The sequence below is a fragment of the Trachurus japonicus genome, chromosome 22 (assembly GCF_045865225.1).
Source record: "Trachurus japonicus isolate A0001 chromosome 22, Traja_1.0".
Lineage (NCBI taxonomy): Eukaryota > Metazoa > Chordata > Actinopteri > Carangiformes > Carangidae > Trachurus > Trachurus japonicus.
In genome coordinates, this window is record NC_140928.1 from 16,676,401 (window position 1) to 16,704,385 (window position 27,985).

The window sequence follows — 27,985 nt, forward strand, 5'->3', positions numbered from 1 at the left end:
AGCTAAGTTTGAGGTGATAACACTTTAGATGGAAGACTTGGAATTAGCTATAAATAGAAGCCAATGAATTTTGGCACAGGCACACCTCTAGTTGTAGGAGCTTAGAGAGAGAGAGAGAGTGTGTGTGTGTGTGTGTGTGAGTGAGAGAGAGAGAGAGAGAGTGGGGGTTTCTGTCGTGACAAATTTAACTTGACTCTTGGGTCACAATGAAACTATATTTGAATGAAGGCTGACTGACTGATGAGCCTCATCTGTTGCAAACAACTATTTTTAATGGCCCACTGCTGAAACAATGTTACAACAAGCTATACATATTGAATCCAATCAATGAACTGTACATTTCTTATTAGCACTTAACTGTTTGAACAGGGAAAACTGATTTTAGTAACAGCTGCTAGCAACAAGGAAAAGACTGAGGATTTTTCTGTGCTACTTACTGAAAGCTACAGTTTCACTTGAACATATAAAAAAAAGGTAAAATTAGTTATCCTCTAGACATTAAATTAAATTTAAGATTAAATTAAAATTAAATTCACATTACAATACAGCATTAGAATCAGTTCAACTGAACGTCGGTGTTCAATGTTTAAAGTGCCTTGTTATGTGTTGAGGAGAGTAACAGGGTGCAGCTGGAAGAGAACGCCTCTCGTCTTTCCACCACCCGACTCCATGACGTCCATCCTCAGAGAGGGATCCACCTACATGACCAATAAACAAACTTTAAAACATACAGAGCTACAATGTGCCTCAAATAACAACATGTACTGTACTCAGGGTTTATACAGGAATCTTGAAGTTAATTTTAATACCTTTTTAAGATTTTTTCAAGACCTTCTCAATATTTTTTAATACCTCACCGCCACTTCAAGCTGTAACCATTTACATCAGTGACACTTTTAACGTACTAACAGTTTTAGTTTGTGATAAAGACTAAAGACCACTATGATGCAACAGAATTCAAAATAGTGTAGGATAATAAATCAAAGACAAATTTTTTAATAAAAAAACAAAACAAAAAAACATTGAGCCACTCAAAAAACAAAAACAACAATCTTCTTTTCTTTTTTATGTACCGGTTCATCTTTGGTTTTTAATAAAATGAATAAATTCACACACTTTTACAATGTTTTTTAGGAATCAAACTCTTGGACAGCTAATTCTGAAAAAATACCTTCAAAATTTAAGACTTTATAAAGTCGTGAAAAGACTTTTTAATACTTTTTAGGGTCTTAATTTTCCCAAAATCGATTTATCACCTTTTAATACTTTTCAAGACCCCGCGGATACCCTGTGTACTGTACATTATTTAGAAGAGCTGACGATGAAATATAATAAAGTAGTGGAGGATGGAGAAGCACCAGTGCAACACACCTGGTTCCATTTATCCTGTTTCTCGTAGAAGAGTGGTACGACTACTTCTCTTGGAGGCGACTTGGTGAACAGCCTGTTATATTACAGAGAATAAACACAGATTACTAAACGCACACACACATACACACACTTGTTTGAACATTTAGACTTGATTTTTGTGGGTGTTATGCGTGTGTTTGTGTGTGTGTAACCTCAGGAGGCGTTCCCGGCAGTCCTCCTGCAGGTGGCTGATTCTGTCGGGCCCCAGGTGCAGCGTGCCACAGGGTCCGTCACACGCCAGGCGATTTATAGCCACACGCAGCGCATTGATCTGAAGAAGACAGAGAGAAAACACAGAACATACCCACCGATACGTAAGAGATGGTGCTGCAGCGTGTACAGTAATAGTGGAGTATTGCAGTAACTGGGACGCCCATTATACTTCATTTTTCTTCCAGCCAAGGTAATTTCACGTGTTTTCCCAATAAATAAACATGCCAAAACACAATACTTTCTTATTCACTGGTTGGAACGGAGCAGGGAGAAGATACATCTTATACATTGCCTGCCCCTCACTCAATACATAATTATTTCTTAGTCAGTCTTATGATAAAGACATAAGACTGATACATTTTGCATTAACTTGCATTCGATCAGGTATAACATCATGACCACTGAAAGGTGAAGTGAATAACACTGAATAACACTTTATCATGGCACCTGTTAGTGGGTGGGATATACTATCAGGCAGCAAGCGAACATTTTGTCCTCAAAGTTGACATGTTAGAAGCAGGAAAAATGGGCAAGCGTGAGGATTTGAGTGAGTTTGACAAGGGTCAAACTGTGATGATGACTCGAGGACTGGGTCACAGCGTCTCAAAACCTGCAGCTTGTGTTGGGCCGTGCGGTCCGATCCAACAGACGAGCTTCTGTTGCTCAAACTACTGAAGAAGGTATTTCAGGGTCTCTGCAGGTTTCACCAGCTCAAATGTAAGACTTTTTAAGACCTTTTTAAGACCATTATGGATGAAATTTAAGACCTATCATAAGAAATAAAAAACGTACAAAAGAAATGCGGAGTCACAAAACTAGAAATTGATTGCAATATATAAGTTGCGTGTTAGACTTGTTTGTAGTTGAAAATACATTCAATAAAGCACAATGAAGTGTCGCAGGAGCATCTAAAGTAAACTATTAGGGGGCACAAAAAGAAATTGGGGAGTGAAATTAAAAATGTTTATGTAACACATTATTTATTTAATTCACTGGCAACCAGCAGGCAGATGGCTTTAAGCCTTGAATAATGTTAAGGGTCAAACGTGACCCATTTTTACATTGGAGAACAGTAAAAACACCAACACTTCCCCTTTGGCCTGAAATGTGATGACTTCTAAATGTGACACAGAATAGACAAACATGGAAATATTTCAACTTCTTTGATCAACAGACACAAGCCACAACCTGTTCTGTATTATGACCAGCACAATATTTGACACATGAAGTAAATAAATTGGCTTTTGGTCACCCCTATATATTATGGTATTAAATAATGCTTGAATAAATGTGAACTACCATCTTTTTATTTAAAAATGCTCGCCCATGCTGGGCATAAGAAAATTTAAGACCTGTCTAAAATTATTTAAGACTTGAACACAATAATTCAACAAATTTAAGACATTTTAAGGCCTAAAATTTAGATTTTCAAAATTTAGACTTTTTTAGACTTTTTAAGACCCCGCGGATACCCTGTATTTGTTGCGGTTTGTTGCGTATCTGGCAGCAAAAGGGGGACTAACACAATATTGTTGTACTGGATCGGTGTACTTTGCCGCAGATACAGACAAGGGGGATGGATCAACTTTCCTAACCACTGTGAGAAGAGACAACAAAAACTAATCTGTCTTCCTGCTCTCTGTCTGTTACCTCGATGATGTCCTCCACGTCAAACTTGACATCAAAGCCGAGTTCAATGTCGTGCTCAGGTAGGATGCCCTCCTGCGTTCGACTGTCCCAGCCCAGCCCACAGAGGGCGCCGGTGTAGCAGGTCCTCTCCTCATTAGTCCTGTGGGGGTAAAAAAAAACCAAACAAACATCCATAAATATTACCATGACTTCTTGACTGCGCTTCCCTTTTCACTGTGCAACGGTACTGTATATGTAGGTCTGCGCGTCTGACTAACCGCAGCTCCATGACGGGGGTGAAGAGCATGGTAACGAGCGCAGGCAGTCCAGGGATGTCCGGCGTGATGGTGGTGTCTTTCAGGAGAATGCGTGTACCTGCAACACACACACACACACGCTCAGAAGCGGCAACTCAGACATTTGGAAGAACATGCAGACAAACAAACAGGACTAAATAACATATTACTCTTTCTGCTACGTTCCCCAGAGAGTTACCAGGTGTTTGTTGTTCGCTGTGGACAGTCGGTTTATCGCATCTGTCTTGAGGGACATCATTTTTAACGAAAACAATGAGCTAAAAGAGACTAAAAGGCTCAGGAGAGGTGAGTCGAGCTGAAGAGCTGCTGATGGTTTTTTGTGAATATTACAAATCCTTCGATTCATTCTGAACCTACATATAGTTTAGTGGCGTTTTAAAGGGATAGTTCAACATTTTGGCAAATTGGCCCATTGCCATAATCGCTATAGTCATAGCAGTAGGTTCGTTACCTTTAATTGTAGGTGTAAGCTATTTTCAGTACGGCGGAGCGCAGCAGCAGGCTGCTCAGAGCTACGCTATGAAGGCTAAGGGAATTTCTTGGTTTCCCTCATTAAACTCATCAAATTCAACATCCCAAAACTCCACAGCGCTTTTGTAGACAAGTTGTGACCTGCACAACCACCACGCTATGAGATAATGACGGAACGATACGAAACAGAGCCGTTTTCGAGGTAAATACAGGGTAAATACGGAGACTGCTTGCTGAAAAACTGTCCCTGAACGCAACGCGCATCAGCGGTTTTGTATGAATTTACCTCGAAAACGGCTCCGTTTCGTATCGTTCCGTCATTATCTCATAGCGTGGTGGTTGTGCAGCTCACAACTTGTCTACAAAAGCGCTGTGGAGTTTTGGGATTTTGTATTTGATGAGTTTAATGAGGGAAACCAAGAAATTCCCTTAGCCTCCATAGCGTAGCTCTGAGCAGCCTGCTGCTGCGCTCCGCTGTACTAAAAATAGCTTACACCTACAATTAAAGGTAACGAACCTACTGCTATGACTATAGCAATTATGGCAATGGGCCAATTTGCCAAAATGTTGAACTATCCCTTTAAGCTGTAAATCAATGCTTCTGGGTTTATATAAACAGATTTTCTTTTTAATCTGGTACCTGTGGAGTTGACCGACACACTCCCGGCCACCAGCATCCTCTGGTGTTTGGAGTGAGGGTTTTCATTTATGGCCAGGGAGTTGATGCTGCACTTCTCCACACACACAGTCCTGTAGGAGGAGGAGGACACACACATACACACACACACTCGTAAGCAGTGAACAAACTCGGATGTTTACTTTGGTCTTGGGCTACGTGGTGCTTACTTGTAGTAGGTCTTGTGGCTCAAGCTGTGGAAGTTTATTTTGTAAGGACTGTGCGGTCCGTGCAGCTGGGCCTGTGGTGTGAGACAGAAAGAAGCAGCCAGACATCACCTGATGTGTTCATGCATCCATTGGTTATCGTGATTCAGAAACTGTGCTCCCTCTGTCGTCACTGTGCGATCAGACAGAACGGGTGTGCCTCCATTGTGTGAACTGAGCCACTGAAATGGCTCCATCTGCTGGACAAAACCAGCTCACAACCAAAAATAAACATCTCTACACACAAAAAACACATTTTAATTAGGGATGTCCCGATCCGATCACGTGATCGGAAATCGGGGTCGATCACGTGGTTTCAGACTCGATCGGAATCGGACGTTACATCCCGATCAGGAATCGGATATATTACATATCTACATGTCAGGGTTTTCCTATCTGTCTAAAGCGAAGACGGGCCGCATGGGGGGCGTTCAGATGTATCATCTTTTGCACTCTCAAACACATTACTTTTACTGTAGACGTTCGTCATGTGCGCTCATTACCCAAAGCGACGCGCATTCGGTGCAGCGTGCTTGTGTTTTGTGCATGGTCTGTGGCGCACAGCTCCACGGTGTGTGTGTGTGGCTGCATCGTCGCGGACAAGTAACGATATGAAATGACGGCGCTTGCGAGAGTGTGAGAGACGATCGTGTCACCTCACTGTTTGTTTGTGTGTGTGTGGCTGCGTTGTTTCACTGCTGACTTCCAAGCAGCTTGTTGTTGATGTTTGAGCGCTACACACACCTGCAGCAACAACAGTCACTGCAGCTTCTACTGAGAGCGAGTCCGACGTAACGCACGTGAGACCGACACACGGACCGACCGCGCAGATGTCGCGGACATTGTTAAACTTCTCATGCTGTTGAAAAAAAAACTACCGTTGTGTTGCGTGGTGGCAGATACAGAACCAGGTATTTATTTAAAGTTAGAGAGGGAGAAGGAACAAGGTGAGCTGGGTGAGGGAGGGAGGGAGAAGGAGCGGAGTGAGTGAGGGAGGGAGAAGGAGCGAGGTGAAGGAGCGAGGTGAGGGAGGGAGGGGGGGGGGGGCAGACAGGCAGGAGAGGGTGGGATCAGGGGAGAGAGGCTGGTGATTGAGAAAGACATGATAAGCTATTTTATTTTTGACCAAATGTTCTTGTTGTTGACTTATGGATAACGGCATTAATATTATACTGTGGAGCTACTGTGCTAATATACATTGAGAGTTTGATATCATGGCATGTCTTACAATACTGCAATAAATGTCATGGGCTTGTTATTGAGGTAGAGTATTATTGTGAGATTGTGATATTGTTACATCCCTAGTAGAGCACAAAGAACAGAAAAATAGTGGGATGATACAGTTGATCTACATTAAAAACTTTACTGCATTGCCAAAGTATCGGATCGGGACTCGGTATCGGCAGATACTCAAAATCAAATGACTCGGACTCGGACTCGGGGGCAAAAAAATGTGATCGGGACATCCCTAATTTTAATACTAAAGTTTCAACTTAATTTACTTTATATTTTTGTTCAGTGTAATTATGGTAACAACATTAAAATAAACAAACACCCCACTTTTGTTTTTGCTCCCATTTTTCATGAGCTGAACTCAAAGACCTAAAACATTTTCTATGTACACAAAAGGTCTATTTCTCTCAAATACTGGCCTTTTATTGTGGCCAGCCTAATGCACACCTGTGCAATAATCACACTGTCTAATCAGCATCTTGATATGCCACACCTGTGAGGTGGATGGATTATCTCGCTAACACAGATTTAGACAGATTTGTGAACAATATTTGAGAGAAATAGACCTTTGTATAAAAGGAAAACGTTTTAGGTCTTTGAGTTCAGCTCATGAAAAATGGGAGCAAAAACAAAAGTGGGGCGTTTATATTTTCGTTCAGTGTAGATCAAATTGTGGCGCTGCTTCCGAAAAGTGCTGTGCAATCAGTGATTTTTTCCCCCTTATTACTAAAATGTAACATATGAAAATATTTTGAGAGCTGTAGTTTATCTTGCCTTTGTCCTGGAATAGGGCTGGTTGGTCTTGGAGAAGTGAGAGAGTAAGCTGTCGATGAGCTCCTTATCCTCTCTCTTGCGATCCTTCCAGGAGCCGGTGGCGGTGTTAGGGACGTAGTTGCCCGTTTCCATGTCCCTGTACAGAGACTCCAGGACCTCATGGTTTTGCTGCAAGAGCCCGCAAAGATCAGATATGTTGACTGAGAAGAGCATTCAGCAGTTTTTTTGATTAAAGCAGAAGTAAGCGATCCGGTCGTTTTGGCTAATGCTGCGTTACGGGCTTTTGAAACCGTAAGTTACAGCTTCAAGTCACGACTTACGACTTTGTAGCGTTCCAGGCAACCTATAACTCGCGTTTCTCCGACCTGTTTTACCTGTGAAAGTCACTATAACGGCCACTCGTAACTTCCGACCCGTGAACTCGTACCAAAACAAACTGGTACGACTTCACAGGTCGGAAAAACACGAGTTACGGGCTGCCTTGAACGCACCATAACGTCTTGTCAGCCGATGGAGTTAGCAGCCCCCGCCCTCGTCATGGATCTATTGGTCCTCGTCCCTACATCACCACATTCAGGCGCATCCCTTGGCTGCACACACAGCCCTTCATGCCGTTCTCTCTCCTCATTGGATAAAACTTGTAGGATACGAGAAAAGTTTTCTCCTCGGCTCAGAGCAGAGCAGAGGGACTGACAGACCGGTGTTTCGGTCCAAACACTCTATGTAAGTGATTGCTGTCGGAAGATAGAACTATTTAAGACTTATATTAACACAAATATATCGCTTACTTCTGCTTTAACTCTACATTACACAGTGCTGAACACATTCATTGGGACACCGTGAGATCTGAACTGTTCGGTCACCTTCGAGTCGAAGCTCTCTTCAGCCCTCACGGCGTGTCCCTCCTCCACCAGGATGTCCACCACGCTCGCGTTGGTCGTCTCCGTGCTGATCAGCAGCTGAACACGCATGACGTTGTGTAAGATGGAGTAGAGTGACACGATGAGGGAGTTGCCCTTCACCAGCGTGATGAAACGGTCTCGGGCCCGGCTGCTCCACTTGTTTCCCATGATCATGCACTGGGCTGATGGAAGCATCCCAGTGACCCTGAACTCCTGAGCCTGAGGCGAGGAACAGAGCGTTAAGGGTTAAAGTTTGCTCAAAGGAAACAAGGAATCATACCAAATTAAACTACTGAATTTACTTCAATTGAATTATATTGCAAAAAATAACAGGAAAACCACAGAAAACTAATTTACGAATACATTAAACTCTGCTCTTCCTCTGCTGTCCTGACTGGTCTCGCCCTAGGCCCACCCCGGGAAGTCCTGGTCCGCGGGGGCCGGCAGGAGGCGCCTCCCCAAAGTCCTCTTCTTGTATTTTTTTTTTTTTTCTATTATTATTTATTACCTATTTAATTATTTATTTACTATTGTTCTGCTGTTCCCCCCCCCCCCCCCCTTTTTTTTGCCATATCTACCTCAGAAGTCCAACATACTTATGCTCATCACACACACACTTACACACACACAACGCGTATCCTAAACAAAAACATTGTCTTTGTTATTTCAATTCAGTTTTTTTATTTTTCATTTATTGTTTTTTTTTGTTATTTCATTTGATTGGTTATAATAGTTATCACTGCCTATTGTCTTGTCCTGTGTTGCTATATATGTTTGTTTTCACCCCTGTCTTACACACTTTTACACTTGTATTGTTTATCACCTGCATTGCACTATAAATAAATAAATAAAAAATAAAAAAAGTTTGCTCAAAGTTCGAAAGGTTGAATAGTGTTTATGTTGCTACCTGGAAAGGATGCGACAGGAGGTCGGAGGGGAGCTCCATGAGGCTGCTGGAGGCCACAACCGCTGTGTTGCCAAACTCCAAGAAAAACACCTGCAGAAGACAGAAACTCTCTGTAGATGAGATTCTCAACTGGCCTGAGGATCCAAACCGGACCCGAGCGAGTTGAAGCCCGAGCTCGACTCGCCCAAGATCATCACGTAGAATATTGAACCAGAGCCCGACAGTCTCACAGCCCGCACCACGAGGGGGCCTGTTGTGTACGGTACACAAGAAAATCAGCAAAAACAAATTAATACTAATGTTACAGAGAGGAGAATCGCAGTGACTGTCCATGGTTATGACTTGAAGCGGAGCTGTACCCCCTCAGTAACTTCATCCTGGCTCCTGGACTGAGTGTATTTAGTATAAATTAGTATAAATTGTCAGCCCGTCCCCAGCCCGTTGGGCAGGGCTGGTTCGGGTCGCGTTCGGGCTCAGGCTGAAATTGCGAACTCGACATTAGATGATATGAACAACTGCTATCCTACTTTGTTCAGTTTGTCCCTTTAAACCCAAAGATGTACACGTGTCTGCATAAACACAAAATGCAAACACTGCCGGTTCTGACCAACAACTCTTTCATTTCTACATGTATTCACGCTAAATTCACTATATTCATGCCTTTAGTAGAGATTTTTTTCCCCGTCATCTGGTTGGATCACCAGACTTGGACATATCCCCAATGACAAACTGAGCAAGTTAGATCGTAAAAACCTTTAGTGAGCCCTGTTCCTGTAGAACGACGTACTATTTACTGAGCCACATCAAACACATAACTAGAAGAAAACATTGTTTACTTCACTTGTTGTACTGCTATACCAACGGTCTGCACGTCTATACATAGATATTACTTTGTTCAACTACATTGTGTGTGAAAGCCATAACACACTCATATTAGAGATAGTTGCTGGGAAAAGAAAACAGAAGATAAAGACAATTGTTACAAGACATTTGAATGGACGTGCTTCATCTTGACGAGGGAACTGCGACGTCGTGTGAGCGATATTCACCTCCACTGTGTTGCCCCGTATGTGTAGGATCTTGGCTCGATAGTACAGGCACTGTTCCTTAACCTCGGAGTACGGCGCCAGACACAGCAGGTTGGGGTAGAGTGACACAGTTACAGGATGCAGTGTGCGTTTGTTGATGTCAGCTGTCAGATGGCGCTGCTTCTCTAGGCTGGCTTCGTCTGCCTGGAAGCCCCAGAAATGCCCCACCTCCACCACCTGCAGCAGAGCGGAGAGAGGAGACGCTCGTTAAAGATTCAGATAATTAACACCAAACAACGTGACCTTCACAGGTTTTTCACAGTTTCTCTTTTGAAATATGTCAAACCAAGTCAAATGCAGAGAGGACTGACCTCCGTGACGTTCACCACAAACAAGCGATTGGGCGGCAGCTTATCTGGGTCGATGGTGCCGCTCACCACTCCCACCGGGCAGACAGACTGGTTCTCAAAGTCGACGTTCACTCTGGACAGAAATGACACGCAGAGAACGAACGGGACTTTAATGTTATGTGCACAATCGCTTTCACTGCAGTCACGCTGTGAACATGGTGTCAGACTGGATTTATCGCTGCTTTGATGTTGAACATCATAACAGCACGTTATTCTAATGGCTTTACAGAGCTGTCTGACAAGTGTTCACAGTGCATCTTAAATCAAAATATAACATCTAAGGAGATTCAATTTACTACTGTCCAAATCAACTGATGCAATGATTTCTCAAAGGGATTACGTGACTGGGATTAGTCTTGGAGAGGAAGCCCCATGTCTTAAAGCTGGTGGGTACTTGCCAGTATGTGGGAATCCAGTATCTTTGCTTGAGTGATCAAAATGTAAAATATATTTCAACGTTCCTAAAATATGCCAAAATATTTTAAATGGAAGCCCTGAGTAAACATCATTGTTGAAGGGACTGTAATCGGTGAGAGCAGAGAATAGTGAGCTGAGTTGTTGTCGGATATTCAATAATATGCCGAGTCACCCCATCGCCGACCTCCCAGAGGGAGGTAGGAAGGAGCTGGTGCTGTGTCTGCCTAAAACCTACCCTCTCTGAGTCAAAGTGATTGCTGAGGAAAGTCATGCAGAGTGCTAGGATGTCAGATTATATTAAGGCTCAGCGCATGGGCACTGACCGATGCAGCCTGTGGTGCAGGGGGCTCCACTTTCCAAAGAGACAGTCTCACCCCTCAAAATAGACAGTCAGGCCTTTGTGCCATTTTTTTCCCCTCATTGATACAATTTAAGTTTTTTTTTTAATTCAAGCAGCAACAGATTTCACTCACAGATAGAGAAGTTATGTGTGGCTTTTCCATTGTGTGTGATTTAAAGGGATAGTTCAACATTTTGGCAAATTGGCCCATTGCCATAATCGCTATAGTCATAGCAGTAGGTTCATTACCTTTAATTGTAGGTGTAAGCTATTTTCAGTACGGCGGAGCGCAGCAGCTGGCTGCTCAGAGCTATGCTATGGAGGCTAACGGAATTTCTTGGTTTCCCTCATTAATCTCATCAAATACAAAATCCCAAAACTCCACAGCGCTTTTGTAGACAAGTTGTGAGCTGCACAACCACCACGCTATAAGATAATGACGGAACGATACGAAACGGAGCCGTTTTCGAGGTAAACTCATACAAAACCGCTGATGCGCGTTGCGTTCAGGGACAGTTTTTCAGCAAGCAGTCTCCGTATTTACCCTGTATTTACCTCGAAAACGGCTCCGTTTCGTATCGTTCCGTCATTATCTCATAGCGTGGTGGTTGTGCAGGTCACAACTTGTCTACAAAAGCGCTGTGGAGTTTTGGGATGTTGAATTTGATGAGTTTAATGAGGGAAACCAAGAAATTCCCTTAGCCTCCATAGCGTAGCTCTGAGCAGCCAGCTGCTGCGCTCCACCGTACTGAAAATAGCTTACACCTACAATTAAAGGTAATGAACCTACTGCTATGACTATAGCGATTATGGCAATGGGCCAATTTGCCAAAATGTTGAACTATCCCTTTAAGCCGTACCTTCCATATTTCATGTGAGACGAGTTTCTGCTCCCGGCACTTTTTTCTATTTGTTCCATGGGGTAAACCGACAGCTCCATGGTCCGAGTCTGCTGGGCCAGGAGAAGAGCGAGGGACACCTCCGGCAGCACCCCCATGTCCTGAGACGTCCTGTAGAACTCGATGTACGCTCTGAGCGCACACGGGCAGACGATGAGCACGCAAGTTTAAGTTCATTATCGGTAATAAAATAAAAAGTGCATGGTATAAACGAAGTGGCAGACATTTGATGCCCCCGTTTACCTGGAGCTGTCGAAGGAAATGGTTTTGACCTGTCCACACAGACGGAACAGGGACTGCAGCTGCTTGTAGTACAAGAAACTGAATGGAGGGAGGTTCCTCACCTGGACAAAACACAACATCTGATATTACAATGACAAGTTCGCTGCTTCCGATATAATGAATCTAAAACATGAAAGTCAAACTGGCTGCCCCTTAGGAGTAAAGTTTGGAACCATTTAATTTGCAGGCCGCTAATTACGTGATAATGTCAAGAAATAGAGAATAAATGAAGGTCAATTTCATAGTAATGTCATGTTTTTCATAAAGGCAAAATATTACAAATGCTTTTCATGGTTTGAATTTTTTGGTCAATTACAATCAATTATTTCTTGGCTATTTCTACGCAAGCAAATTGTTGTTTCCTGGATATTAATTTCTCGACATTACTATAAAACTGATCATTATTCATTGGCTATTTCTACACATTATGACGCAATTACTTGTTATATCTTGGCCGTTTCTTGACATTATGACATAATTAGCGGCCTGTAAATTAAAGGGTAAGTTTCCATCAAATTTTAAGCTTTCGTCGTCTTTCTAAAAATGTTTTACAACTACGAATTCAAACAGTAACCCGCTCTTGGCTGCCAATATTTAGAGTTATAAAACGGAAAGGTGAAATCCGGCGATCTGATTGGTTGTTAACCGTGGTATATTGAGCATATACCACGGCTACTATTCTAAAGCCTTATCACAGCGTAGGCTATCACTCCGCGTCAGGCACGTATGACTGGTATGAATGGAAGTTGCAGTCCGTAGTAAAAGACAGTCGATGTTTTTACGATGTTAAAAAACGGACTAAAGTAGTTGAATTCACATGTTTAAGGTGAACTTTCACCTCCGGGGAGGGTTAACAACGGTAGAGGAGATTGAGCAGTGACTTTCACCAGAAAAAAAGCGGAGGAAAAGACGAGATGCAGAGCTAACTTGGAGCTAACGTCTGGAGAGGTGGGACTATTTTTTTCACAGTGAGGCTATTTTATTGGATAATATGTATTTCTGGTTGAATAAAACTACATGAAATTGATTACGTATCCTTCTTTCATATTGCCTTTATTGGTAACCGTTTTATAAAAGCAATATATCACGACAGGCCGTGGTATATGCTCATTATACCACGGCCTAGAGTTATAGAGGTAGGTGGAGTTATACCATCACTGTTGTTCTGGGGTTGAGGCCACTTAATTCTTTGGAGGCCAGTTCTTCATCCATTTCTCCCTGTAGGAAGTAGTTGGGGTAGTAGGCACCAGCAATGACCACCTAGGACAAGACAACGGTCGGCAGTTGATCAATCAGGGCCTCCCTAATGCGTCCTGTTAACTGAACGTGGACCTGGGAGTTCATTCACATTATGCAAATGTCATCGTCTGTGTCTAACCTGAAGAATGAAGCTCTGCATGTGTGAGCTGGTGTAGTCCGACGGTTCAGTGTGCTTCTGCACGTTCATGTTGAACTGGGCCACGCGCCGCTTCAGGTCCTCATACAGCTCTGCAACCTGGACAGTGAGTTAGAGTTACTGCTATTTTATTCGAACATCTTAACCCTCAGATGACCCCTGGACATTTTTGTCCACCTGGCACTCTTTCCTACCCCCCCCCCCCACGGTCAAATGAAAGGTCACTGGGGGCTGATTTTTGGCAAGGAGGTGTATTTTTGGGTCAATTCTGGATGTCCCGAATTTCAGAATGATTTTTGGGCCCGTAATGAAAAATAAACACGTTAAGGATCCTTCGTCGGACGGAAATATCCACCTCTGCCTATGGGATTTTTAATGCATTTTTGAAAAAAAAATGTAACTAACAGGTATCACCATGTAACGTTCCAATTTTATTACTCACATTTAGACAAACATTTTTTGTATTACAAGTTTTCTGAAATTTTATGTTTAAATATGTAAATGAGGCAATATCTAATGAAATATGTACTGATTTGTTTATATGTACATTTACATTTCCAGAACTGAAATTGATAAAGCTATTTTCAAAATTCTTTTTTTATTTTGTTGACATATTTGTGTCTAAAGTTTTCACCGAGGGAATTTTGGATATCTCTTTTTATCACTCTGTAAATGAGAAAATACTGTCAATACCGTAAAAAAAAAAAAAATCATATTTTGCCATATGCGTATGAATAAAACGTTGTATGAATGATATATCAACAATGCACTCAGAAAAAAAACCTTCAGAATATAATACAGACTGGAATAAAGAATTAAAAAATTAAAAAAAAAAATTTCTTAAATCAATGAAAATAGAGAACTCATGTGTTGTTGCTGCAACAATTTTTTTGGTTTTTATGATAGGTCAAGATCCAGCCTTATATGTATCACAAAAATTTTGGGAGTAACTGATGTCTAAATGTCTCTTACTATAAGTTGAAATTTTTGTCCAGGGGTAAAAAATTGAAAAAGGCTGAAGGGGCACCTGAGGGTTAATATCAGTCATTTAGCTCATGATGACTGAATGTTGAAATTTTTTACTGACAATGGGCACAATCAACTTGCACAACTTTAAAAACAAGCTTTTAAAAAAATAATAAAATCTATTCTTGCTATTGAAATTTGACATCTCATCCCTCTGCATTTTGTCTGTACCTCCCTGATCCTCTTGATCTGAATGAAGTTCTCTCTTCCCCAGTCCAGTTCATCCTTAAGGAGAGAGCAGCAGAGGAAAAGAAAACAGCACACTTCAAGAAAAACAGAGCGACAAAGGTTTTCATGTGCAGTTTAGATATAGTAAACAGACATGGCTCATTACATCTACTTTCCCTCACTGCTCTGTAAGCTACAGCGTTGTGCTGTTATACCAATCATAAAGATCATTTAAGATAAATAACTGGAGTTTCAAGGGATGGCTTTGAAACAACAACAGCAGTGCACCATTTTTTCATGCTATAAACAATAAAATCAGCATATATATTTGTGTGTGTTGCTTTTTGCAGAGAGCGTGCTTGTTTCTTGTTTGGTTTCACCTTTGGGTGTCTCAGCTGTCCTCTCATTTTGGATGAGCGCCATGCCTAACAGTGGGACAATACGGAGCGGTTTTAAAGACAACAGCCAGTAGACAAATACTATGTAATCCCCTGAGCACAACGACTTGCTTCTGACTTGACAACAAACACTTTACCTTGAAGGCGTTGACAAAAGCTATGGAATCACTTGGTGTGCCACGGGCAAAGGCCAACTTGCTCCTGGATTTACAAAGACCATCCATGTCAGAAAGAATACACTGCACATGTTTCTGTACATATCCTGTTGAAAACATTTTGCGGCTTGTGACATAAACTCTTTAAGCATCTAGTGCAACAAAAGCAACATGCTCCATTTTAAAGGACAATTCCAGGCGAATTCAACTCAGGGGTGTATTTTCATATCATTTTAGGTCTAAAAGAATGAATCTGAAGATTTTCAGTTTAATCGCTCCTGTTTTGCGGTAGTTGCGTCTGTCCCCGCATCGCCACGGCAGCAATGAATGGGAGTGGATGTAAGTTCCACTGTTTAGGCTGTTTACATCCCTCAAAGCCGCAATTTTTTTCCACAGACAGCGTCAGATGGAGACTCAAACATGCACCGAGAAGTTTATTTACTTCAAGCAAGCCGACATGTTTGTAAAACTAGATCTAATTCAAAGTCTCCCGGAGTCTCGCGCAAGCCCGAAGTTGCAGTGCTCGGTGTGTTCAGGTGCAGTGGGAGCTACCGCTTGTGTCATAAACACAGGAATATCAACTCTTGACTTGCTTCAAGTAAACATTTTTTTCCACAGACAGCGTCAGGTGGCTACTCAAACATGCGCCGAGAAGTTTTTTTTACTTTAAGTAAGTAAAGAGTTGATATTCCTGTGTTTATGACACAAGCGGTAGCTCCGACTGCTCCTGAACACACCGAGCACGGCAACTGGGTCTCGCGCGAGACTCCGGGAGACTTTGAATTAGATCTAGTTTTACAAACATGTCGGTTTACTTGAAGTAAATAAACTTCTCGGTGCATGTTTGAGTCGCCATCTGACGCTGTCTGTGGAAAAAAATTGCGGCTTTGAGGGATGTAAACAGCCTAAACAGCGGAACTTACATCCACTCCCATTCATTGCTGCCGTGGCGATGCAGGGACAGACGCAACTACCGCAAAACAGGAGCGATTAAACTGAAAATCTTCAGATTGCTTCTTTTAGACCTAAAATGATATGAAAATACACTCCCGAGTTGAATTCGCCTGGAATTGTCCTTTAATGACCACAGTATGAGAGAGGCATCATGTTCATGTTTAGACTGTGAGCATCTGTTTTCCACTGCAAGTCATCTCATTAGCCACAAAACACTGCAATGGGACTTAAGATGTAGAAGTGAGTCAACAGAGGGGTCTTGACTTCATGTTGTCCCAAATACCCCGTTTCTTTGTTGAGTTATAGCAGTTAGTGGAGGTGACTCACCTTTGGCCGGCGAGCTGCTGCATGGATGGTATGGCAAAGAAACTCCTCAGAGAGTGCGAGGCAGCTGAGGATCAACAAACAGTCACTCAAAGACAGAAGCTACATGCACACAAACACCAGTCTACGCCTTTATGTCTGCCCACGTGTGCACATGTGGTAACAAAGGCTGTCTTTACACTGCAGGCCTTGATGCCCAATTCCGATTTGTTGCCTATATCCGATTTTTTTGACTGTCTATTTACATGTTCTACCAGAAGTGACCCATATCTGATAATCTGCATTTACACCTGCTGTGCTTGCATGAAACAACCCGCTGGAAATAAACTAGTCATTTTTTCTTTTTTAATAGGCTACAGGAGATTGTCACGTTATGATTCCATAATATTTTTAAACGAAGGTGAGTCTGGTGTTCAGGGTTTATATCCAACACGTCACTTACAAAGTGAACGTTACAAAATAACGTTAGTGAAGTGGCTGCGTGGAGTGGAGCTGCTGTGAGATGAGCAGCTGACAGTGACGGTGACGTTGTGCCACCGTTCGATCCTCCGTCGCTCACGTAGTGAGGAGGGGACAGCCTCACACATCTGTGTATAGTTTGTTTTTCCTCTCTTGATTTCTTATCGGCTCGGAATAGGAAAACGTGAAATCTGGTGTTTATCTCGCACGCTCTCTTTTTTCACACTCCCTCGCTTGCCCTCGTATCGATCCACATAGAAATGAATGTTACTGTAGTGGCTATATGAAAACAATAACTAGTGAGGGTGGGAAAAAAACCACAAAAATGAAACACTGTAACTCCTGTGACAGTGACCACAGTAGTCCACGTCAGCCCCACGTGTCAATCACGGGCTACAGAGGTTCAGCGAGACGCGTGAGCACGTGAATTAATATTATCATTGATGACGTATGACACGCATTGCCAGGAAAGATCCGATCTGTCTGTTTAGACTGCAGACGCATTGGCAGATATCCGATTTGTATCCGATTTATTTCCACATATAACGGGGGCCTGAATCTGATCTGACAATATCCGATTCAATGCGCATTTGTCCCGTTTACACATTCATGTTACAGATCCGATCTGAGCCACTTGAGAGGGAAAAATCGGAATTGGGCCTCTTGAACCGTGCAGTGTAAAGACAGCCAAAGAGTCCCGTTCACAGACTGACCGATGATGAGGCACTCGTCCAGGCAGCCGAAGACGTGGCCCAGGACGATCATCTTCCCCAGGTACAGGTCCAGAGGTAAGTGGGCCAGCACTCGGCCCAGGAACGTCAGATTGCCGTCGTCATTTTGATCTTTGCCGTCACTTTTCACAGACAGTGCTCCCATCTGCAGAATAAAATACAGCATGAATTTCATCATTTCCAGCTTTTTTTTTTTTTTGAACTTATTTTTTATTTGACATATACATACACAACAACACAAATTTGACAAACACCAAGGAGATATATATTATATACAGTTACACTTGAAATTCTTGAAACTGAGAGTCTTTTCCCTCTTCATGTTGAATATATCTTTGTAAATATCAGTCCGCATTCTTGTACTTGTACGTCATATTTCCCATAGTCCATTTCTCATCTCATTTCCAGCTTTAATTACCTCCTGAACATTAATGGGATACTTCACCCAAAATCGATAATTCACCAATTTTCTACTCACCGTCATGCCAAGGAAGTGGCTGCGAGATGTTCCTCCGTGTTTACGTCATACATCCAATGGTTTACAATGACGAATATTTCGCAGCAAATCTCGCGCATGCGCACAAACATCAACAGAGCCACTACTACTACTACAACAAGGCTAAAAACAGAGCTCAAATTATTTTTTTCCGAACAACTTTTTCATGTAGCGGCTTCAGGACGCTTGGGTCAGTACGGACGAGCAGTATGGAGATATTTGGATGTTTCATAGTAGACGATTCAAAAGTGAACTCTATCCGCGGCCATTATATGAAAATCCATTGCCAGTCGGACCGCAACTGGAACTCCAAAAGCGTTTTGATGACTCCAAAAGTTCTCTGAACCCTTCCTTGGCATGACAGTGAGTAGAAAATTGGTGAATTATCGATTTTGGGTGAATCATCTACAAATGGTCCCTTTTATGTCCTTTAATTTCAATTAATCTCTGTACTGTTTAGCAACGCCAGCCCATAGCCCTGCCAGAGATTTACAACATACATTGTTGTGAATGGACCCAAAGAAACAGCCTATTTTCACGGCCTAAAAGAGGTTTTACCTGAAAAAAAATACACAGTTCCCTGGGCGGAGGGATACGTGAGTTGGTAAGGTCCAAATAAAAACTGTGTTTTCCCTGCACTTTGAAGGGCTGGAAAAAATTATATCATAGCGAAGAATGGAACTGTGTATTTTTTTCTCCAGGTAAAACCTCTTCTAGGCCGAGAAAATAGGCCGTTTCTTTGGGTCCATTCACAACAATGTATGTTGTAAATCTCTGGGCAGGGCTATTATGGGCTGGCGTTGCTAACGGGAGGAGTGCAGAGAGTCTTCTACTGCAATTAAAGTACTTAGGGGCTATTTGTAGATCATACAACCCCACTTTTAAATAAATAAATTCATTCATTCATTCATTCAAGTAAGAGTTTTACTTTTAATATCTAATTGATTTGGACATGTAAATGGCTTATCTAAGTTTTACCTTTGTTGATGTTATAAAAATCAATAGGTATTGATGGATGTTGCAATCTATGTTTATCTTGAAATGCATCAGTGATGGAAACAGAAACAAGCCCACACTGCCCTAAATTCGGCTCACCTAACAGACTAGACAATCCTAACACTGGCTGACACAAAGCTCCTGTGAAAGACCTCTGTGTCTAATACTCTGTGACAGAGCTGAGTGGTCAGCTGCCCGCCCGAATACATAACGGTCATCATTACAGCCCCAAATTCAGACGTACTTGACTAAACATTAGTGACTGTCTCGGGGGAAGAATCATCTATCTGGCGTCTTTTTTTACTGACCTCTTTGAGTTGGAGCACCGATCTCACGATGTCACCGAGGTTGGGGGGCGAGAGCGCCGTTGAGAGGAGCGAGCAGGGGTTTCCCATGTCCAGCAGCTTCACCTTCAGCAAGATGGTGGCCAAGGGGGCGAGCTGAGAGGAAGACAAACAGGATGATTGATTGCCAGGGCCATTACTCATTACTGCAAAAACAAAACTTTGGTATTTGAATGAATTATCTTGCCAGTATCTCTGGTATCATGTAGTCTAGGATCTCATTTCTCCAAAACTCTCTGGAGACAAGACGGTAACAGTAACCCTTGGATACTCGTCCTGCCCGACCTGCAGTAACGAAGGGGGGAGGTAAGAGAGAGGTCAGAGGTGAACGGACACTGTTAAAAGCTCTGTGCTGTAGATGAAGAGTGGCTAAACATGTGGAAAATACACCACACATCCACTAATTCACGGATCTGGAGGGAGTTCTCCTGGAAAAATCTGATACGTTTTTTTATTTCACCCAAAGTCAAGAGTAAACAGTTGAACAAAAATATGCCTTGTTGGAGAGACTGTGGAATAATGAATGTGGATCACTCGCACATTTTCTGGAAATGTGATAAAATCAGATGGGTCTGGAAAATGTTACACGATGCATTGTTGAAAATACTTGGATATAAGATTCCAATGTCTTGTACAGTATTTTATTTGTGTAACCTATGTGAAGAAAATATAAGAACGAAGGACAGATACCTGGTAAAAAATATTACTAACAGCAGCTAAGAAAGCTATCGCAAAGAAATGGGGAAGGGAAGACATCCCTACACAAGAACAATGGACTCACCTGGTAGAGGAAGCTCAGTTCAAAGAGAAATGGATGAGATGGACAATATTTATGACTGAACAACGACAAAACAAAAAACTTGATTGAGGAAAAGAAAATTGAATATGGACAGATTGCTTTGAAAGTGACTCCCATGGGATATTTATGTGTTTTTTTTTTAACTTGTTTTAGTATTATTTTGATTGAGTTGTTGCACCTTTGTAAAGGAAAAATTCTCAATAGAAATTAAAGTGAAAAAAAAGAAAAAAAAAGAAAGAAAAAAAGCTCTGTGCTGTAGCTGCCGTACCCCTGCGCTGGTTGCAGTTGGTTTTGGACGCCCAGGTGAGATGCAGAGACTGATAGTTTGTATCTGGGTCACAGACCATGTGACGGGCCAGGCAGAAGTCGATCACTGTGATGGCAACAAAATGCACAGTTACAAATCAAAATTGAAAATCACATATAAATGATAAATGATTTGCATCAAGGTAAAAAAATAAAAAAATAAATAAAACTGAAGTTAAAAAAAACTGAAATCCACCATATTTGACATCTGGAACAGTCACTGAACTCTCTGCAATGTTGGTAGAGAGGATGACCTGTAAATGTGAAAATATTATTAGTGCAGCAGATACTCAAACACATGTGGGACAGAATTAGATGAACTGTTTTTACCTTCCTGTATCCAGGGACCGGGCACAGAAAGGCGCCGCTCTGCTCCTCCAGAGTCACCGTGGAGTGGAGAGGGTAGACCTGCAATCTGAACAACACAAGTCCATTTGTTGTGAATGATGAGTATAAACACTCGTCACAGGTGAAAAGGTTGAGTAGGTTCATATATTAAAGGGATAGTAGCATTTTTTTTAAAGTGGGGTTGTATGATCTACAAATAGCCCCTAAGTACTTTAATTGCAGTACTAGACTCTCTGCACTCCTCCCGTTAGCAACGCCAGCCCATAATAGCCCTGCCCAGAGATTTACAACATACATTGTTGTGAATGGACCCAAAGAAACGGCCTATTTTCGCGGCCTAAAAGAGGTTTTACCTGAAAAAAAGTACACAGTTCCATTGTTCGCTATAATATAATTTTGCCGTTTTTATTTGGACTTAACCAACTCACGTATCCCTCCGGCCCAGGGTTAGCGCCCGCCGATCAGCAGTTGGTTAGCTCCAAATAAAAACTGCGTTTTTCCTGCACTTTGAAGGGCTGGAAAAAATTATATAATAGCGAACAATGGAACTGTGTTTTTTTTTTCCAGGTAAAACCTCTTTTAGGCCGTTTCTTTGGGTCCATTCACAACAATGTACGGTGTAAATCTCTGGGCAGGGCTATGGTCTGCTACTGCAATTAAAGTACTTAGGGGCTATTTGTAGATCATACAACCCCACTTTAAAAAAAATGCTACTATCCCTTTAACTCTTTGACTGCCAAAGACGAGTTATCTCGTCTTAGCGAATCCAAGCGTAGTCTGCCAAAGACGAGATAACTCGTCTTAGCGTTTTTTTAATGGCAACGCCATGTTGAATGTCTTGCCCTACTCCTCTGTGAAGATCAGACTTGTATCATCAAAATTAAGTGCAGAAAAACACATTTGGATTGAGAGATATAAAAACTATAGCGTGTTTCTCCCCCCTTACGGAGCGGAGCGGGTGTCTGACTGCAGCAGCGCCGCTCCGTGACACTCTGGCCGCCGGTGAGAGCTTAGGGGGCGGCGGCGGGGCTCATGGCGGCTCGGCAGCTCGTCGAAGCTCCGTGCAGCTCCGTGATACAAAGCACAAACGTTAGTAACAACAACCCCGTCGATCGCTCGTCGTTAGTCGTCAAGAGCGTTTGGAAAGTCGCCAGATTTTGCGAGAAATCACTCTGATAGCAGCTTGAAAATCCCCGATCTAGTGTGGATGAGGAACGGACGGCGCCGGCGAACGTGACGAGGAGAGCTATGGTGTCTGTCTGTTGTGAGCGCACATGTCTGTGGCTGTGGGTTCAGGGGGCGTCAGCCAGAGCGTGTGTGTGTGTGTGTGTGTGTGAGACAAAGAGCGTGAGTGAGACCGCTGCCTGCTGACCAGAGGAAGCTGGATCTGATCTAAATCGCCGTGTTTCGGCTACAAAAACCTGTCGAACTGATCCGCGCGCGCACACACACACACACACACACACAAACGCACACACACACACACGCACACGTATGCACACGCACACGTCACGTACGCACACACACTAAAAAAAAGAAAATAAAAAGTTGTAACTCAAAGAAAAGAAGGAAAAAAGGCTGCAGTAGTGTGTGTGTCAGTAGCTAAATATTTTGTCTTTTGTCATCAAAAGTCATTTGTCAGTGTTGATTTAGTTGTTGTTTACAAGAGAACAACTGTACAGATGCTGAGGCATCACTAAAGCAAAATATAAAGGAGCCAATTGTACTGGTTCACCTGAAAATGACAGCCGACACAAAAACCTCTTTTTCTCAAGATTTTGGTGACAAAATGGCATTTTGGGCTAAACTAACCTATATTCAACCGCCAATTTCACAAGACTGGAACAAGATAGAAACAAACAGTTTTTTTTGCTGGAAACTAGAGACCCTCATCTTTCCTTTGATGGGTTGAATGTGTATGTAGTAACAGTACATAATATATGGTGGGTCTACGGAAATCAGTCAAAAAGCTGGAAAATGCCTGGCAAGCTGGAGGAAGCTGCTGTGAGAATGGCTGGCAGTCAAAGAGTTAATGTAATAGCACTGTGATATTATGGGATATTAGTTCTAATCGTCATCACTGAAGAACAAAACTGACTTGTCCTGCAAAAGAAAGCCAGAACTTGGCGCCAGGTGATTAAACGTAGAGGTAGACTCAGAAGCAAACCTTTTGTGGACCAGCTTGGCCAAGGCCTCCTGCATGTAGCCTATCTCATGGATACCAGGAAGGAAAACCAGCACGCTGCCTCTGTCCGACAGAGTCAGGCCACCTTCGTTCTCAGCTTTCCTGTTAAAACACAATCACACGATCCAAGACGTACAGTACTGTGCAAAGTTTTCAAGCACTGTAAGTAAAGTGCATATACTTTCAAAGATAATGCCATGAATAGTCTTTATTTATCGATTAAAGCAGAACTATGCAGGATTTGGGCTGTAATTATTGTGGCTCAGAGTCACTGTGATGGTTGAGTGACCTGTTATGAAGTGAATGGGGTCTAGGCCAATGCGCTCACCCCCCCCACTGGCTGAAAACCGCACTTGCAAGATCAGTCGTCCGTCTCGGTGTTACAAATCTCGTCAATGGATAGAAGTATCGCGAGAAACTGCCTTACGGCAGTACGAGATAAGAACGCATATGACGTCATGCATGTCACGAATCGTGATTGGTTTGAGTTCGGAAAGTCGGAGGAAACCATGGAAACATGAAATGTTTGTACTGAGGAAGTTCAGCTTGTGGCTAACGGGGAGCTAATGCTAACACAGACACACACACCATGGGTCTTTTATAAGATAATGTAATACATCATGACACACACACACACACCTTCGCGTTTTGGAACCTTTATTCATGTGTGTGTATGTCTGTGTCTTTGTGTCTGTGTGTGGCCCTATTAGCGTTAGCTCTGTGCTAGCGTTAGCTCCGTGTTAGCATTAGCTCCGTTAGCTCCGTGTTAGCATTAGCTCGGTGTTAGCAGGGCTTAGCAAACAGCAGTAGACACAAGCACGTGTAGGGGGCGGAGGTGGTGGCGGCGAGTTTTTTTTTTTTTTACGACAGTGACATGTGCCTACCAGAACTGTGGGGGAGCTCCGGAGAGGAAAAAAAAGAGAAACCAACGAAGGAGCGAGCTATTTCCGGCCGACTTGCAAAGTTCTGCTTTAACTTCATATAAATAAAAGTCAAAGCAACAGAAGAAACCTGTATCAAATCATACTTTGGTGTGACCACGCTTTGTCTTTAAAACAGCACCAGTTCTCCATACACTTGTTTTTTTAAGGGACTTGACTGGCAGGTTAATGTTGAGATCAGGACTCGGTATTCTTCTTGTGAATTAAAATAGTTATTTTTGACACTGGCTGTAATTATTGGGTCATTGTCATGTTGCAGCATAAATTTGGGACCGATCACAGGCCTCTCGGATAATCCAAACATCTGAAGTGCCTAAAACTTTTCCTGTAACTGAACGAAGGGGACAACATCGTGTCTGGCTCAGCGACGAACCACCGAGGCTTCACCTGGTATCTTTGCCCTCCATCTCGTCAAAGCTCTGGATGAGGCTGATGGCCAGACTGTACATCTCCACAGAGATGTGAGGGTCTTCTCGATGAAGGGACTCCACCTGGGGGAGAAGCATCGAAACATGTCGACTGTTTGGCCTCACAACAGAGAGAACAGCCATCATCAGTAAGTAACTACTCTGTCTTTACCCTGTATGGAAACAAGTGCTGGAGGTCGTCCAGGTAAAACTCCTCAATGGCGTAGGGTTTCCCCTCCACTTCAAATATGTAGGCTGGAGTCATCTTGCCCCATATTGGGGTGGCAAAGTACTCCGCAAACTGTCTGCAGTTTATGGTGGCCGACATGAGGATGATCTGAGGAAAAAATACAGGTTATACAGTATGAATGAGTTCAACTGACTGAAACTGACGGAGGAGGGGTGTTTATTGTGATTACCTTGACGTAACGGGAGCTGGAATGAAGTAGTTTTCTCAGAACCAGTAACAGAAAGTCCATCTCCTCGGTGCGTTCATGAACCTTGGGTAAAACAACAATCAGTGATTTGAAAACAGGATCAGACCCTCGGCCCCCTGGGGTAATGTAAAATATAAATGAATCCAAAACAAAAGGAGGTGTGATGAAATAAAATGAAATAATCATGGCAACGTTAAATGGGATAAACTAGAATTTAACAAGCCCACATTTCTTAGTAAAATTACCATTATTTATCTAAGCTTAGTAAGACAAATAATATGTGATCTGTGCCAGTTGACAGTAACGAACATGTACTTTTAAAATGCTCCTCACCTCATCTACAAAGATGTGGGAGTACTCTGCCAGGCATTTGGCAGAAACCAGTTTCTGCAGCAGCACGCCTGTGGTCATGTAGATTAGTCGGGTGTGCTCAGTTGCCATCTTCTCCAGTCCGACCTGGAAAACAAATACTCAAGAGTTTCATATAAATTTCCCCACATATGCTTGAACATTGACACTGTAAATCACTACTATGTCTCTACAAAGATCTGAGAGTCCAATGAGCTCATCGTTATAACCACCCTGTCTCCCTGGAGATGTCTGTCTGCAGGACGGCACCATCTATGTTTTTTTGTAAGTCTGTCACACAAAAGCACTGCACAGATTCACTGAGCTCCAGAAAACACGTTTTACAATTTTCCCGCTGGCAAATCAAGGAATTTCTTCATAAAACACAGACTTACTGTCTCCTATCAGTTTATATTCCACTGCATCAGAAAGATGAACAGAAAAGACCGGAGTAAACTTTCCCGACAATGGCTTTAGGCCTCAAAACTAATGTCTGCAACGTAACCATTTCTGGTTGGTTTTGGAGAAAATATCAGTGACCTGAGATAAAAATCCATTGCTACCCTGTGTCTGACCTTAGGGAAATACTTTTGCTTCGCTGACTCAACTCTGAGCACAAAAGAACTTTCCATTCACCGAGTGAACGACTTTCATAAACCAAGACAAAAAGACCCAAAGAGGAACAAGCAGAGAGCTCAACCCTTGCAGCGAACAATAAAAAAAAACATCTTTAAAATCACCTTAGCAACAGCACATGACATTCAGGTTGTACTGCATTACCTGGGCATTACATCTCTCACTAATATCAACTGTTTATTATTGCTCCCACTTTAAATTACATCATCCTTAACTCCAGAGGGCTGCATCAAGCGGAGGAGACAACAGTTATTATTAGCAGTGTTTCAGAGCTCTGCACAATACAGTAAGACACCCTGGCAACAAAGATTTTGTCAACACATGCATACAAAAACACTTTTTTGTGAGAGATGCAATGCTTATGTGCAGTCTACAGTAAACCACTGAAGGCCAGAGAGTGCAGAGCTACTGTTATTACATGAGAGTGGCACAGGTGCTCTTTCCATCCTTTATCTCACTTATTTATTATTAAACAGATACAAACACGACACTTCATATCTGTATAATGTGTTGCACAGTTTGGGTGAATCAGATTCAGATGCACCTACCTGGTATCCTACCAGACTACCCAGAGTACACTTTCGCTGCATGGCGACCCATCGAGCGATACTGATGGCCCCAATTTTGCGTGGCTGGGTGACCACGATGTTGCAGGGGGCGTTTTTCTCATTGTAGTGGTCCAGAATATACTGTGGCAGCTGGGTGGTCTTGCCACTGCCCGTGGCTCCTCGAATTATCAGCACAGAGTTGTTTTCTATGAGTGAAACCAGCTGGAAGCAGGGACACACACACACACACACACACAGAGAGAGACAAAAACAAAAAAAAGAAAACCATTTGGCCATTTGTAACATATCTACGCTATAAAAAAGAAATGTAATAATAAGTTATGAAATTGTTGTATAGATGGATGTTATAAACTGATTTGTAATCAGAAGTCCAGACTTTACAGTCTACATTAAAAAAGTGCATCTTCTATGACAGCATGAGCTCCTGAAATATACACACACATAAACAATAGAAATGTTTTTGCCTGGCGAGTTTCATGTTAGGTGTTGTCCTGAACCATCACATAACACCGGGTTCATCTTGGGCAAACAGTAAAAGCTTTGACGTACCAGTGTCCTAAGGTCATAGTGACATTTTCAGTCCAATTCTTAATATGACCATAAGTAAAACAACTAGGGGAGAACGAGTGTGCACTTAGAGACCGTCAGGCTGTGTGGACGCTACATTTTACCTCCTGTCTGTTCTTAGTTATGGGCAAACTGGGATACTCGTAGCTCAAGAGTGGTGGAGGAGCAGCACCTGGAGATTCAGAAACACAGAGGTCGAGATTAAAACGTATAAGAAATACTGTTTGACAATCTGTTGCAGTTTTCTGTACATTTTTACTATGAAGGTAAAAATGGAGACGGTAAAAGTTCAAAACTCACTCTTCGGGGCAGGTTCAGTGTTCTCGCTCTTCGGGCTGCCCTCTGCAGGAACATTTGGTGATCTGAAAAGAAATCAGATTTATAATGTTGGAGGCTCTTAAAATCCTGTAAGGGACTAAAATGCGATATTATATGAATAATCTATTAATTATAATGGCTTGATTAAATACGTCACAATGTATTGGAATTGAAAAGTCCAGGTTTTCTGCCCCAGTTTACGCTTAGATTATAAAGTCACTTACTTCAATATCACAGAGACTAGACAGAAATCTCTCTTTATAGGGGACAAAACCTTTCCTTCTCTCTATTCATATGTGACAGACAACTCTCTTCAGTCATTCACGTAAGCAACCCACGATCTCAGAAAACCTAAGAAACATACAGCTACTGAATACATATTATGTTGAATGTACTGTTAAGGCCATGCTTAAGTAAGAGGCTGAACTAACGGCAGCTTTAATAACTTCCCCTCCAGATCCTGAATAGATTCAAGGTCAGTGTCTCTCAGCGCTGCGTTTTATTTTATTTATATACGCAATAGCTTGTAGAAATGTGAATATGCTATAGCTGGGTCAGCCTTC

The 27,985-nt window shown here is 42.4% G+C and overlaps 1 protein-coding gene across 1 annotated transcript in view; it reads right to left on the reverse strand.

Annotated features, from left to right (window-relative positions):
* Positions 1-256: 256 nt before the first annotated feature.
* tdrd9 (tudor domain containing 9) overlaps positions 257-27,985 on the reverse strand; it is a 32,940-nt gene continuing 5,211 nt past the window's right edge. The window contains exons 2-35 of the mRNA XM_085768026.1: positions 27,405-27,466; positions 27,209-27,276; positions 26,517-26,738; positions 25,318-25,440; positions 24,967-25,047; positions 24,720-24,884; positions 24,528-24,631; positions 23,182-23,301; positions 20,997-21,081; positions 20,863-20,920; positions 20,629-20,733; positions 19,749-19,846; positions 19,526-19,657; positions 17,708-17,870; positions 16,539-16,602; positions 15,240-15,303; positions 15,085-15,129; positions 14,708-14,761; positions 13,493-13,609; positions 13,267-13,374; positions 12,076-12,176; positions 11,794-11,964; positions 10,138-10,249; positions 9,788-10,003; positions 8,739-8,828; positions 7,793-8,050; positions 6,930-7,097; positions 4,887-4,957; positions 4,681-4,790; positions 3,531-3,627; positions 3,274-3,412; positions 1,563-1,681; positions 1,372-1,444; positions 257-698 (exon numbers count right to left, since the gene is read on the reverse strand). Coding sequence (XP_085624152.1) covers positions 600-698; positions 1,372-1,444; positions 1,563-1,681; positions 3,274-3,412; positions 3,531-3,627; positions 4,681-4,790; positions 4,887-4,957; positions 6,930-7,097; positions 7,793-8,050; positions 8,739-8,828; positions 9,788-10,003; positions 10,138-10,249; positions 11,794-11,964; positions 12,076-12,176; positions 13,267-13,374; positions 13,493-13,609; positions 14,708-14,761; positions 15,085-15,129; positions 15,240-15,303; positions 16,539-16,602; positions 17,708-17,870; positions 19,526-19,657; positions 19,749-19,846; positions 20,629-20,733; positions 20,863-20,920; positions 20,997-21,081; positions 23,182-23,301; positions 24,528-24,631; positions 24,720-24,884; positions 24,967-25,047; positions 25,318-25,440; positions 26,517-26,738; positions 27,209-27,276; positions 27,405-27,466 — 3,862 coding nt within the window. The 3' untranslated portion in view covers positions 257-599. The remainder of the gene's footprint in view (positions 699-1,371; positions 1,445-1,562; positions 1,682-3,273; positions 3,413-3,530; positions 3,628-4,680; positions 4,791-4,886; positions 4,958-6,929; positions 7,098-7,792; positions 8,051-8,738; positions 8,829-9,787; positions 10,004-10,137; positions 10,250-11,793; positions 11,965-12,075; positions 12,177-13,266; positions 13,375-13,492; positions 13,610-14,707; positions 14,762-15,084; positions 15,130-15,239; positions 15,304-16,538; positions 16,603-17,707; positions 17,871-19,525; positions 19,658-19,748; positions 19,847-20,628; positions 20,734-20,862; positions 20,921-20,996; positions 21,082-23,181; positions 23,302-24,527; positions 24,632-24,719; positions 24,885-24,966; positions 25,048-25,317; positions 25,441-26,516; positions 26,739-27,208; positions 27,277-27,404; positions 27,467-27,985) is intronic.